At 44.8% G+C, this 13,448-nt stretch overlaps 2 protein-coding genes across 2 annotated transcripts in view; one reads left to right on the top strand and one right to left on the bottom strand.

Annotated features, from left to right (window-relative positions):
- LOC311315905 (collagen alpha-1(XXVI) chain-like) overlaps window positions 1–7,452 on the bottom strand; it is a gene marked incomplete at both ends in the record, with an annotated part of 16,886 nt that extends 9,434 nt beyond the window's left edge. The window contains 3 exons of the mRNA XM_084446625.1: window positions 6,533–6,636; window positions 6,885–7,007; window positions 7,283–7,452. Coding sequence (XP_084302751.1) covers window positions 6,533–6,636; window positions 6,885–7,007; window positions 7,283–7,452 — 397 coding nt within the window. The remainder of the gene's footprint in view (window positions 1–6,532; window positions 6,637–6,884; window positions 7,008–7,282) is intronic.
- An 893-nt stretch (window positions 7,453–8,345) lies between these two features.
- srprb (SRP receptor subunit beta) lies at window positions 8,346–13,190 on the top strand. Its single transcript, XM_084444647.1, has 7 exons — window positions 8,346–8,519; window positions 8,887–8,981; window positions 9,214–9,291; window positions 9,789–9,871; window positions 10,007–10,143; window positions 11,708–11,762; window positions 11,908–13,190. Exons 1-7 carry the CDS (start codon window positions 8,348–8,350, stop codon window positions 12,116–12,118), a joined length of 831 nt encoding a protein of 276 aa, XP_084300773.1. The 5' UTR covers window positions 8,346–8,347; the 3' UTR covers window positions 12,119–13,190.
- Window positions 13,191–13,448: the final 258 nt, after the last annotated feature.

Raw genomic sequence — 13,448 nt, forward strand, 5'->3', positions numbered from 1 at the left:
TATCCCCCAAAATGCTCCCCCTTCCAACCTAATCGCCCCCCCAACACGCAAGTCATGAGTTTGAGATACAGGAAGTCATTCATTATTATATCATAAACAAGCACCACAGGAAAACACCACAACAGGGTCATTATGTCATCAATGTGAGCCATGGGAAAAACACAGAGGCGGGGTTTCCGCTTGGGAGTCTAATTACACCGGACTAGAAAGACAAACTACCGCTGTGTGAGAACATGCAGTGTTTATGACTGACCTCAGTCTATAGGAGTCTGTGTGTTGTGTTTGAATCCACAATTACACCATGGCAACATAAAGATGGGGAGTCCTATTCTGAGGTATTTTTCTTGGAACGTTCTTGGCACATGGGAAAGGATTTCGCATAATCTTGTTGTCTTTACAAAAGAGCTAAATAAACAGCGTGTGAGGGACACTTTTCCTGTTCAACTCCAGGGGGGAAAGACAGCTTATGAGTGGCAAGGATCAGCCCTACTCACTGGGTGCAGGGATGAGAGTACAGATAACTGAAATGAATGATAAAGATATTATGCCCCTACACACCCATAGCCCAATCAACTGGTGCCCACCAAGGAGTGAGATGTTGTGCTTAATGTGATACCTTGTGTTTTATTCCGAAGAACACGTTACAGATGTTTTGATAGCTAGCTTTCATCACAAAAGAGAAATTCCAGATGTGGCTGGAAGCCAAGGGAAACCAGAAACATCAGTCCAACCAGGAACAGTAGACAACATCAACTGATTATGAAAAATACACCTTTTGCATGTCTAGTCCTAGGGATTGATAGAATTGAGGGTGTATTTACTGTATAATTTACATAAGCAGGGAGCACTTAATATAATAAAGACTAGTTAAATGTCTGGTATATGAAGTGTGAGAGATGATGAAGGAGACATAGTCTCTCGGCCAAACTCTTGTTTCTTGAGACAAACCAAAAGCTGCAGCACAAGAGATGAGTTACAGCTCCAAGCTCGGAACGATGAGGGAGTGAAAGCGCTCAAAGCCAAGAACATATTTCAGTTTACATCAGGAATAAGAACACATAAGCTAACCCTTTTTATGATTCACCACCAGTAACAAATTGTTTTATCTACAGTATGTTGGTAGACCATCAATAACATTGATATGGTGGGAACCAAAGTTATACTGTGAAGATATCATTGAGACAATGTCTTTCCTACATTAGACTAGAACATACTGTATATCATCATGGATTCTCATAAACTAAACATTCAGGTCAAACAACACAGGGAGAATCCTGCATATATAAAGCACCAGTCTGGTATGCATTCCAGCACAGACACACACGCACGCATGCACGCACGCACGCACACACACACACACACACACACACACACACACACACACACACACACACACACACACACACACACGCATACCACAACCACAGAACACACCCTGACATACATAGCTGTGGACAGTCATTTTTGTCAGCTCCATTTGTTGCATATATGTGTGTGTGTGTGTGTGTGTGTGTATGTTTATTTGCCATTATGTACAAGATACAGGTACTATGTACTAATGAAATGCTCATTACACTGACTTTATTAATCCCCCAAGGGGAAATTGTCTTCCGCCGTTCACATTGGTTGAGTCAAGCACAGGATCTGACCAACATGACCAGCGCCCATGGATGTTATGAGCTAGGCACCAGTTCAGTGGCCCTGCCCGGACTTGAACCAGCAACCACTCTTGAACCACTCTGCCACTTCCCCAAGATACACAGAGTGTCTGCTGTGGTGTGTGTGTGTGTGTGTGTGTGTGTGTGTGTGTGTGTGTGTGTGAGAGAGAGGCTGAATGATTCAAAGGCAGCCTCCCAAGACTGGCAGTATCCCAGCAGTCTGTTGTGTGTCTGACTAGGCCAGCATGCGGTTGGCCATCGCTGGCATGGAAGGCAGACGGCACTGACTGAATACACACACGCGCACACACACACACACACACACACACACACACACACACACACACACACACACACACACACACACACACACACACACACAGTGTCTGAACAGGCCCAGCATGTGGTCAGCCATGGCAGCATGGAGGGTGACGGGCAGAGTTGAACAACTGTGCCCAAACTAGGATGGCCAGCCCTTCACAGCGAAACCATCCAGTACAGTATTTCTCATCAGCATGCCATCCAGACGGTCCCATAGCATTTCCCCAAACCAAGGCCCTATTACTACAACTGTCGAGTGGGGTAATGGTGACTGAAGAAGTGGATATACCATAACAGCAAATATTCTGAAATTGTTCCGTTTTCACATCAGTGGTGGATAAGAAGTGGGTATACTGTAAAGCAGGGGGTATACCCCGTATACCTCAGAATACCCTCCACTAAGTCAAGTCACTATCTACTCACTACACCACTGCAACTGTCTAAATGTATTTTTAAATGGGCTCAATTCATGCTCATACGAGTCTATCAGGCATACCTCCATAGAAGGAATCATGAGCAACTAAACCCAAAACAAGGAACCTAGTTATTCAGCCCAACGCACATATCTCCAGTTTTTCCTTTCTCAGGATGGGAGTCATAACACAGAACGATGTGAATTTCTCACGATGCATCTGCCATTCTCTCATGCTCTCCGAATGCATCCATTCATCAGCGGGCCATTCCTGGTCCAAGCTTTAGTCAAAACAACCAGAGAGAGGCGGCTAAGACACTAATGCTGCAGGCGGAGGAGATGGATGGTCCCGCTGATGCTGCTTTGCACACGTACAGGCGTGGTGATGCTGTGTGTATGCTGAGAGAAAAAGCATGGGCAAGTTAAATGAGGTCAAAACGAAGGTGATACGAGGCTGAAGCTCTGTCCAGCTCGGCGAGAGGTAGAAGGACGGTGAACGAGAAAAGGGGGAAGCCATCGCTCGAGAGAGAGAGAGAGAGAGAGAGAGAGAGAGAGAGAGAGAGAGAGAGAGAGAGAGAGAGAGCTCAGACCGAGGTAGACCTCAGTGAGAGGTAGCTACTGTGGGGGAGACAGAGCTCCATCCATCACAGGCAGACAGACCTAAGGGAGACCAGACCAGGGCCAGGTATACTGTACTGTAGCTATCTCATAACTCATCTGCGGTCAAAGAGCAGAGAGACAGATACATCAATCATGACTCCACAACGGAGGGGTCTGACAGGGGGATGTGGTTCTGCTCTATAGCTTCAGCTGGGGGTGGGGGGGGTGGGGGGGGTAAGAAGAGGGGAGAGAGCAAAGATGGGTGGAGGAGAGTTTGTAGCGGAGGAAAGAAGACGAGGTGCGCAGCAGGGGGGAGAAGATGAGAAAAGGAATGAACGATAGCTAAAGGGATGAGAGGAACCTGCAGAAGAGAGGAGGTAAAGGTGTAGAAGTTATGGAGAGATTCAATTCATTGAGAGGTTCCTTCTTCGTTGATATCAGCTTGATCCAGTTCTATAGAATTAACACGTTTACACATGCTAATTATTAGCATACAGATTGACTTGAAGCTTGAAGATCGACTTGAAGCCAATTGCTGGACAGGGCACAATGATAGACACGGAGATTCCTGGTAGCGTACAAAGCCATGACCCACAATCCACGGCTGTTAATGTTCAAAGATAGGCATCAGGGTGCCGCTGTGACAGAAGGGAGATGGGCCAGGGGCCAAAGGCAGGAAAATTACTTCCACATTTCTCCCCAAATCTGTTCCATGCCATCATATGTGTTCATACACACAAGCACACAATCACACATCATAGACACTCAATTCAAGCCAAAAATCAGGCCCTGAAACAATACTGCACGATACAAGTTATTTAAGGTTTTCCGTGGTATTTATAAATCTGTGTACCGGCAGCACACAACAAGAGGGAGACTGTGTAGAGAGACTGATATCACATGAATAGACAGCAGAGACGGTGGAAAGGAGAAGGCGAGAGGTGAAGATAGTTAATATGAGAGCGACAAAGGAGCTGAAAGGCAGTTAAGTTGGGAAGTGAGTTGAGGCAGCCCCTGGCTGGCTCAGGGCCTGGTCTGTGAGTATAACAGTCATACTCATACTCAGACAGCTGTGGGAGTCTGAGGTCTGTGACTGGAGCCAGAGGGGGATCACATCAAACCCAAACCAAAGGTGATGTCATCAGCAGTGTGAGACTGTTTCTCTCCCCTCTGATAAAACAACTTTGCTTTGAGCCCTACAATGGAGACCTCTGGTGTTTGATGCTTCAGACTGACTGGCTGACTCTTTTTTCAACCTTTACAGTATCTACACAGCTTAGTCTCATTGAGATAAAAACAATTGCAAGAGAAAACTTGTCCAAAACCTAGAGGGCTTAATAGTGATTGCTTTTCAGTATGAATATGGAAGATCGTTAGGGACTAGATTGCAGAGCTACATTGAAGTACATGAGTTACTATATTTATTGTTAATTCAAGGTTAAATTCAGGTCAAAGGTATGTATTAAAATCCACTTGAGGTTAGAGAATGCCCCACTTACATTGTCGCCACAGTGGCAAGAGCATTATGACCAGACAAACACTACACTATCATTTAAGGGACCAGACCAAGGTCACTCGTGCCAAAATCCATTTTAACTTACAAGACTGGATTGTTGAAGTGCTTTGACATTCAGTGAGGCATTCAATCATTTACATTCAGTATTACAGCCTGGTCTGACCATGGTCATGTTCATTACCTAGACACTGTCATACAACGTCACGCTCATTCAATTCACTGGGGTCACTTTCCCACAGAACCCGTGCTGCTGCTGGGGCAATGAGGGCAACAGCTGGACCCCTCTGGGATATACAGTACAGTACAGTATGTAAGCTCCCTACACTTACATCTGACAGGCAGCGCTGGCCTCCTTTACTCCGCAGGGCTTTACTTCTCTCTCTTTCTTATTCTCTCTTCCTGGCTTTCTCTCTCTCCCTCTCTCTCTCTCTGCCCCCCCTCTCTCTTTAATATACACAAACACTATTCTCAGGCTCTCACTGTCTCTGCCACCTCAATCTACTGTACCATCCCTCCTTCCCTCTCTCTCTGTCCATCACCATTCTTTCATCAACCCCTATCCTCTCTTTATCTCCCTCCATTCCTCCCTCACCCCTCCCTCTCCAGACTGTTAGTGACATCACTCTCTCTGTCTGGCAGGTCTGTTTCTTTGTGAGGAGAACATGCTCTGCTCTCCCCATGTGGAGGCCATTTTCCATGTACTGTAGCCACTAGCAAGTGCAAATACATTTCAGGAAAGGTTAAGCAAACAGCCTGATTACTTCTTTAAACTCCTGCAACCACTTTGGTCTCAAATGAACCATAATCTAAGTCATTAGTATTGCCAGGTTTGCGAATACGTGCAGAGGTTTATGTGGAATAACTTCAAAGGGTGGGCAAAAGTGTTACATTTTCAAAGTAATAATGATTTATTTCATTAGTTTGAATGTTTGTTTGGCTAACAAAAAAAGTTGGCTGAGTGTGACACCCTTTATGGTGTGAAATTATTAGCAATGGCTATTATGACCTAAAACACACCTCTTGACTTCATTTACTGAAGCTGTTGAAAGTGGAAAGAGAGAGCTGTACAGAGGCTTTGCCAACATCACTGCTGGTCCCAGAAACCCCATCATTTATGTTTTACATTTTAGTCATTTAGCAGGCGCTCTTATCCAGAGCAACTTACAGGAGCTATGGTCAAATGCCTTGCTCAAGGGCACAATGACCGATTTTTCACCCACTCTGTTTGATGTATAAAGTAGCATGGTGTGTGTATTTACCCACAAGTGTGTATAAATGCATGTCTCTGTAATGCATGTTTATTTGGGTGATGCGTGCAAGTGTATATAGGGGACTAACAGCCTGAGTCACGGCAGGCCAACAACATGACACTTCTATCTTCCCACTCTGTTCCCACTCAGCCTGTCTGCCTCTGGTGGCTGCATGCTGGGTGACACCTCTGTCATTACTGGGCTGAGTCTGTGGTCTGTGGTGCCACCACCAGCCTCCAAAATGCCTAAAACTTAACAAGCCCTTCCCTCCGCTAGCCGCCTATAGCTACTACTCATAGCAATCTCTCTTCCCCCACTCCACTGTGATGGGGTATGCTTGCTTGCTTATGGGGAGACAGACAGAAGATGTAGGAAGATCATCTCTATGGACACATAACAAACACAAATGTAGAGAGAAACCAGTGTCGCTCTGCACGAAACAAACAGAGAGAGAGAGAGAGAGAGAGAGAGAGAGAGAGAGAAGACAGAGAGGAAAGAAAGAGAAAGAGAACAAGGAAAAGAGGGGAGACGGAAGTGAGAGCGGCTGTAGTGAATGATCTCATCTTTCCCCTCAGACACAAAAGCATGTTGATTACAGGCCAGTAAAGGAGCAGGTACCAAACCACAGAGCCCCAGCGCGTCTCTAAACTCCTCTTTTACGGTGGAACAAGTTCCTGACGTTAATCTAAACCACGTTTACACCTTTAATACAACACACCTTTAGATTTCAGCCTTAAATGCCAGCTGCACAGTAGCTAACGGGTTAGACGCTCACCTTCACGACATTCTTCTCCTATGAACCCGGGGCAGCATCTCCACTCCAGAGCGGTGACCTGCCGATAGGCCACTTTATAAGATGGCCTGACCAGTGTCCTGTAACTGATAGAGGGACACAGCCAACACAGGGATAATGACACACCCAAATACACACACGCACACACACACATGCACACACACACTCACTCACACACACACGAAAACACAAACACACACACAAACAAACACAAACACACACAGGCACGCACACACCTCTCCTCCTCTGAACTGAGTAAAGGGACAGACAACTGGTGAAAGGAGAGAAGAGAGGTTGTGTTCAGGCTCAGGAAAGTGCAGCACAGTCCTCCTACCTGATGAGTTTGGTGCAGGGTCCCGGCCAGCGGCAGCCCTGGAATACCCTCTGCACCGAGGTCTCTGTCCCGTTGTGCACCTGGCAGGTCACTGTCTTGGACACTGTGTACTGGCACCAGTTCCTGTTGTTGCAGAACCATGATTTTACATAGACCACATTTGTGGCAACCACACCGTCGACTTTTATGAATGAGGATGTGTTCAGTCCAACACTGTCCATCAAAGCATATCATCATTGCTATCATTCTACACTTATGCATAGCCTATGTACTGTAATATGCAAGAACGTTCACGTTGAGGTTTGCATTTTTTACAGACCAGTTGTGTGTCTTGGGACTATTGAGACTGCGACAGCCTAACAATTTTAACACTGATGACCGTGCGTAATGACGCTCACCTGAGTTGATTACTTGATGCGCTCCCTGGCGGTGCGGTAATCGCGCTTTGCTCCGAGTTGGCGCGCTGCACAGTCACCCCATGAAACTGATACATAAACCCAGTCCCCTTGGAGAAAGAGATCAGAGATATCCATACATTCAGCGCGTACAGGAGCGGTGCCAAAGTCATTGTGGCTTTCCTAAATTCTCCAAAGTAGCCTACTATCCGAAGGGTTAGATGGCTTTTGAAACGCGATAGTGCTGGAAAGAGCTATACAAGAATAAATAAAATCCACTAAAACGGGTATGAGACCTATCTATAGTCTAAAACATATGCGACAGAAAGAGAGTGAGAGCAAGAGAGATGGATTCAACTCACCGTACATGTATCACACCCCTACCCATAATCTCTCTGACGTTTGCCCCCCTGCGAAGATTGAGGAGTCAAATATCCCCCGGCTCTATGTGTGTGAAAAAGCGAAAAGTTGGGTGAGGTAAGTTATACGTTATTAGAATAAGTAGTTTTAAACAAAACACTCATTCTGAAAATAGGCAAGTTCTTCACTGCAACATCTGCAGTGAAGAACTTGCCTATTTTCAGAATCTGTTCTAAACAAAAGAGAGCAGCCTGCGTAATCCTCGTTGCATTTTAATGCAAATATTTCAGCAAATGTAGGCCGATCCTATGCTATGCTACACCGTAACTTTTATGACGAAAATGTATGTGCTTACTGGAATCACTTAAAATAGGCTACTTAATGGAAGATGGGTGGTCAGGTAGGTAGGCTATAGGCTACAACGCCGCATCAACGATTGAAGCGCATCTAGACCCCGGGGACTCCAGCAGGTGAATCCCCGCTGAATGCTCTTGCTTTCAGCAAGCACGGTTAAAAGTGCGCGACAATGACAAAAAATACATACATTTTTTTGATTATTTTTCTTGTTTTTTTTTTAACAAAATGTGGACTGCAGTTTTCCAGTGTCCTGTTATATCAACGAACATTTTGAAACTGTGAGCAATGATTCTGCGCATGTCTTGCAGGAAGCACACGTGTCCCGTTTTAATGACAGCAGAGACAGCGGACATGGAGGAGGACAGCATCACGGACCCCGGCGCTATGGAAGACAAAACACATGAAACCGGAGAAAATCCTTTTGAGCCATATTTAGAGGCTCTGCGACAAGAATTGGAGGACCAAGATCCCATGTTTATAATCGGAATCATTGTTGCATTGGCAGTAGTTATCATCACTTTTGGTAAGCTAGCGACGTGAACGTTACCACTGCTAGGCTAGCTAACGCTAGCAGTCTGAGTCTAAAAACGTTAGCTAGGCCTGCGAGTCCTTGGGAACAGAGTAGCTGTCACTCCGAGTAGAGTTCTCTGATGAGTGTGCATTTAACCAGATAGCCAGATTGTCCTGGCACTGTAAAAGCTAGTAGTTAACTAACGTTGGCTATGTTTCGAAAGCGTTGAAAGGCTAAGACTAAGTTATAGCTTAGCTAGGCACACATTCATACTATGTTCTATATCTTAGCAAGATAACGTTTGGCATATGTCTCAGATGAAGAGGTGGTTTTCTATCAGTGTTTTGTTTTATAACGTTATATTCTGTGTATTTTTCAGTGTTCCTGAAATATTTCTTGACCAGTAAAACTGTCAGAAGTGCAGTACTGCTGGTGGGTTTATGCGACTCTGGAAAAACCCTTCTTTTTAGCCGGGTGAGTTGATCAGTAGCCACGTTACAGCCACGCGTCCCTTGCTATAATCCACAGCTAATATGGTGTACAAGTTAACGTTACTGCCGGACCAAGCCACTCTAGCTGAATATTTATTCGATTGTGATTTTCTTAGTTTACAGTGTCCGTGTAATATTTGCCCAACGATTTTTTTTTTTTTTTTTTTACTGTGCACAGCACTAATGGGTGAATAATGTGTTTCTGTTTACATCAGCTGTTATCGGGAAAGTTCAAGAGGACTCAGACTTCCATCAATGATAGCAGTGCTCCATATAAAGCCAAAAACGACAGGGTAAGATTATGGATACAACTGAATTAGTTCAATGTAATAGATATATTATATATTTTGACCTGCTGATATAATGTTGTCACATCAGCGTTGTCCTATATGCTAATTCAGTAGGCCTAATTAAAATGTAAAACAAAACTGTCATATCATTGTTTTGTTTTGCATTTTATTTAGGCCTACTGACTTACACCCTGAAAGAACAGGGGCATGGCGGCTGAGCTCAGGAGTTAGAGCAGGACGTCCAATGACCGCAGGGTCGGCAGTTCGAATCCCAGCTCCTCCTGTCCACATTGTCGATGTTGGGCAAGACACTGAACCCCAAATTGCTCCCAATGAGCAGGCTAGCACCAATCCATTTACCATTTACCAACAGGCTTGCTTTTCTGCTCAGCACTGTTTTTTGGATAAAGCACAGTTTTGCTTTATTAAGTATGGCACACACACAATCTCCTTTGTTCATTATTTAACAAGCTGTCAATCCTTTCATTGTGACTGTGCAGGGCAGCATCTGGACCCTGATAGACCTGCCTGGTCATGACAGTCTGCGTCCTCAGTACGTGGAGAAGTTCAAGTCAGCAGCTAGGTATGATAAAGGTCACTTTAGATGCAAAGGATGACAGAAAGCCCCTCCTATTTCTATCCATTTTCTCTCTTGACTTTAAAAACATGGTGCACCTTTAAGGCTTTAATCTGTGTCTTGCTCTTGGTCCCTCTGCAGAGCGATTGTGTTTGTGGTGGACAGCGCCATCTTTCAGAAGGAAGTTAGGGATGTCGCGGAATTCCTCTACTTCCTGCTGACGGACAGTGTGGTGTCCAGGAACGCCCCCGATCTGGTGGTGGCCTGCAACAAGCAAGGTGAAGCAGGCAGCCCCTCTACCCCCTCTGTAAAACGCCCTCCTGCTGATCCCAAACTGGCCCTCAAACCCCTGACACACCAGGCTGATAATCGGCCGTCGTGAACGTCTGTGAGCGTCATGAGTGTCAGAGGCCCGAGTTTTTGCAGTGTGTCCCGTACTGTTGTGTGTCCTGTACCGTAGGAATATTTTTTGGTCAATTCGGGCCAAGGTATCACTCCTCGATTGGCTATTACAGAAGTTACACGAATGACCTGCAGTAGCCTATTACTTCCAGTATTGAAACAAATTACAGTAGGCTACTTGAAAGAACAGAAATAGGGCCTATATAACACATAGGCTACAGTAGCAGTTCATATAGCCTAATATACTAGTGGGAATTAACCTATACGTTAGGCTATAGAAATATATGGATTCAGAGATCGCCTGTGATGAAGACAAATTCATTCCAACCATCGCAAAACGTCTTGGTTGCACGCTGTGTTAAGGAAATTACCTTTTGCTTTAGTTTAGATTGTCAAAGAACACGCTGAGTGGTCGGTCAAGCTGGTTTTAAACAAAGGCAATAGTTTTATTCTGTTACGATTCTGCAGAGTCGGACTCTAGCACAGAATGTGAATCCAGGCAGAGTGTGTTCACTTGAGGACAGGTCGATAGGTTATACAGTGAAAAAGGAAGTGACATAGTTTCAGGATGAAGGACAGGGAAGTGATGTCACACAGGGAAGAATTTGTAGTTCTAACAGACTGATCTATGAGAACGAACTACAAAGTTTAGAACAACAGTCAAGGGGGAAAACAGAACACTTTGTTGAGACTTGAAATTCATTCACAGCTGCTTGCAGCTGAAATTGAATCACGCTCCTCTATACCTTTTTGGTTTGATTGACATTCAAAATGCCATAGTTTCGACGCATGTGGAAAAGAGGCTGTCGAGCCAGAGACGATTCTAAATCCTGTGTTCCAAGGTGCTGAGATTACATTAGTCATTTAGCAGACACTTCTATCCAAAGCAACTTACAAATGAATGCATTTGACGTAGGTAGTCAGTGTACTACTACTCGCCAGAACTCACAAGATCCTTCCTAAACAAGTGATTAAGAGCATAATCTAAATCCGTAACCCTACAAAATAAAGTAAAATTCAAAATGGCAAGAAACACAGTGATTGACAACACAAGTACTTCATTCCCTTTTCTGATGATACAGACTGCCGCTGGTATGGAGAGTTATTACATCTCATGCAGGAGCAGAACGTATGTGCTAGTTGCCAGTTGGCTGTAGTCAGAGCAGTGTTTAAGTGCAACTTTGCTACAAAAAGAATTGCCCCAATGAGACAATGCAACAGTTGCCCTTTGTCACCGCTAATTTTATGATGTGGGATTGGTGTGTATGTACCCTCTGGTTTACCCCTAACCTCCTCTAGGGCCTTGTAGATGGTGTTCATATGTACAGTTGTGGCCTTTTGTCCCTGTGACCTTGCCTATCTTACTGGGCAACACACTGTCATATCTTTTTTTTTGGCTGTTTTACCTTACTTATTCACTTCTTTAAACCTCCTCTCTAGATATCACCATGGCAAAATCAGCCAAACTGATTCAGCAGCAGCTGGAGAAAGAGCTGTGAGTACAGGACGACAATCTCTCTGCCGTAACGACCGCTTAGCCTTTAGCATGAGTTTGCAGTACATCAGTAAAGGCTTTTTTTTCTTTTTAACGAAAGAAGAACCAAGTATGGAAGTTGACGTTGTCTCCCGTCTCCTCCCAGGAACACGCTGCGAGTGACGCGCTCAGCGGCCTTGAGCTCCCAGGACGGCTCAGTGGGCGGCGCGGTCCACCTGGGGAAGAAGGGCAGGGATTTCGAGTTCAGCCAGCTGCCCATGAAGGTGGAGTTCCTGGAGTGCAGCGCCCGCGGCGGCAAGGGGGAGGAAGGGGAAGCGGACATCAGCGGCCTGGAGAGCAGCCTGGCGAGGCTTTGAGCAGCTCACCGTCACACACACAGGCCCCATATGCATTCTCTCAAGAATTCAATCTTCTTTCCTCTCATCCTCGAGGGAATCACTGATCTGACGAGGCGTGATCGGTAACAGCTGTGTAGAGAATCCATAGGCTTTCACCTATCAGGTGAAGTTAAGATTGATTTCTCCAATGACAGGAGAAAGGAAGGTTTTGCTTTTTTTTTTAGAGAATTGAAATGGACCCACTTTGGGTTGATGTTACCATGTAGACACAGATCTAGATCACAGCTATCCACCCTCCCACAATCCTGACCTCAATCTTAAGAGCGGGTGGGGCAGAACAACAGAAACACATACTGATCTTGGTGCAGGGCCTATGGTGCAAGTCATCACCCTACTCTCCAAATCAGCATTGGGTGTGTCTTAGTACTGTAAAGTGGCTTTGCTTGCATGTTTGATATTTGTCTGAAAATGTGCACGTTCAATTGGGTATCACTTTCATCACACTGGTACAGGTTGAGGGGACAGAATTGGAAACCATTTTTATGTTTTGAAACATACCCAACACCCCTCTCCTCAGGATTAGGACTCTGATCACCTGTGTCATGAGAAGAAATTATGAGATGGAGAAATATTTCAACAGCTTTTCTTGTCGAAAGGGTGTCATTGCTATAATGAACATTTCAGCAATATGGACATAAGCTTAAATTCATGGAATAGGCTTTTTAAGAGGATGTACAGTAGCCCTTGGCATGCCCCTGTGTGTTATTTTGGGCAATTGATTTACTTTCATAGAAAATTGGTCAAGATGAAAGTATGCCTACTGATTGAAGCCTTCTTATATGTTCATGTCTGAGTTGTGTGTGGGCTTTGCTTTAATCTGAAACTGCTACTACAGCCACATACAGGCATGTTTGCTTTGACTGATGTTCGGTTCTTGCCCTACAAATACTACCCTTATGACTCCACAGCGGTTTGTTTTCTAAAATCAGCTCTGTGCCTTTTCTGGAGTGTTTTAGTAGAATAATGATGTCAGTGTGAAGAATGCTCCACTGCATATGGTAGCATTTTTGAGTGCTTGTCAACAATGAATGTATGGGTCTGTGGTAACCAGTCAAGAATGCTGTGATATTTTTGACTCGTTTTTCAGCTTGTAAATAAAAACACATTTACAGAGTTTGTGATTGAGCCCTGCGTGATGACCACATGGCTCATTTATCAAAGGAGAGAATGTTCCATATCTGTGCACAGTATGAGTTGGGTTCATCATTGTGCTGTATTTGTGATGGCATAAGCTAGTTGGTGGAAAGAAGACGCAACATTACAAACAGTAATTTATTAAAGTCACACT

The sequence above is a fragment of the Borostomias antarcticus genome, assembly GCF_949987555.1.
Source record: "Borostomias antarcticus genome assembly, chromosome: 1".
Taxonomy (NCBI): Eukaryota; Metazoa; Chordata; class Actinopteri; order Stomiiformes; family Stomiidae; genus Borostomias; species Borostomias antarcticus.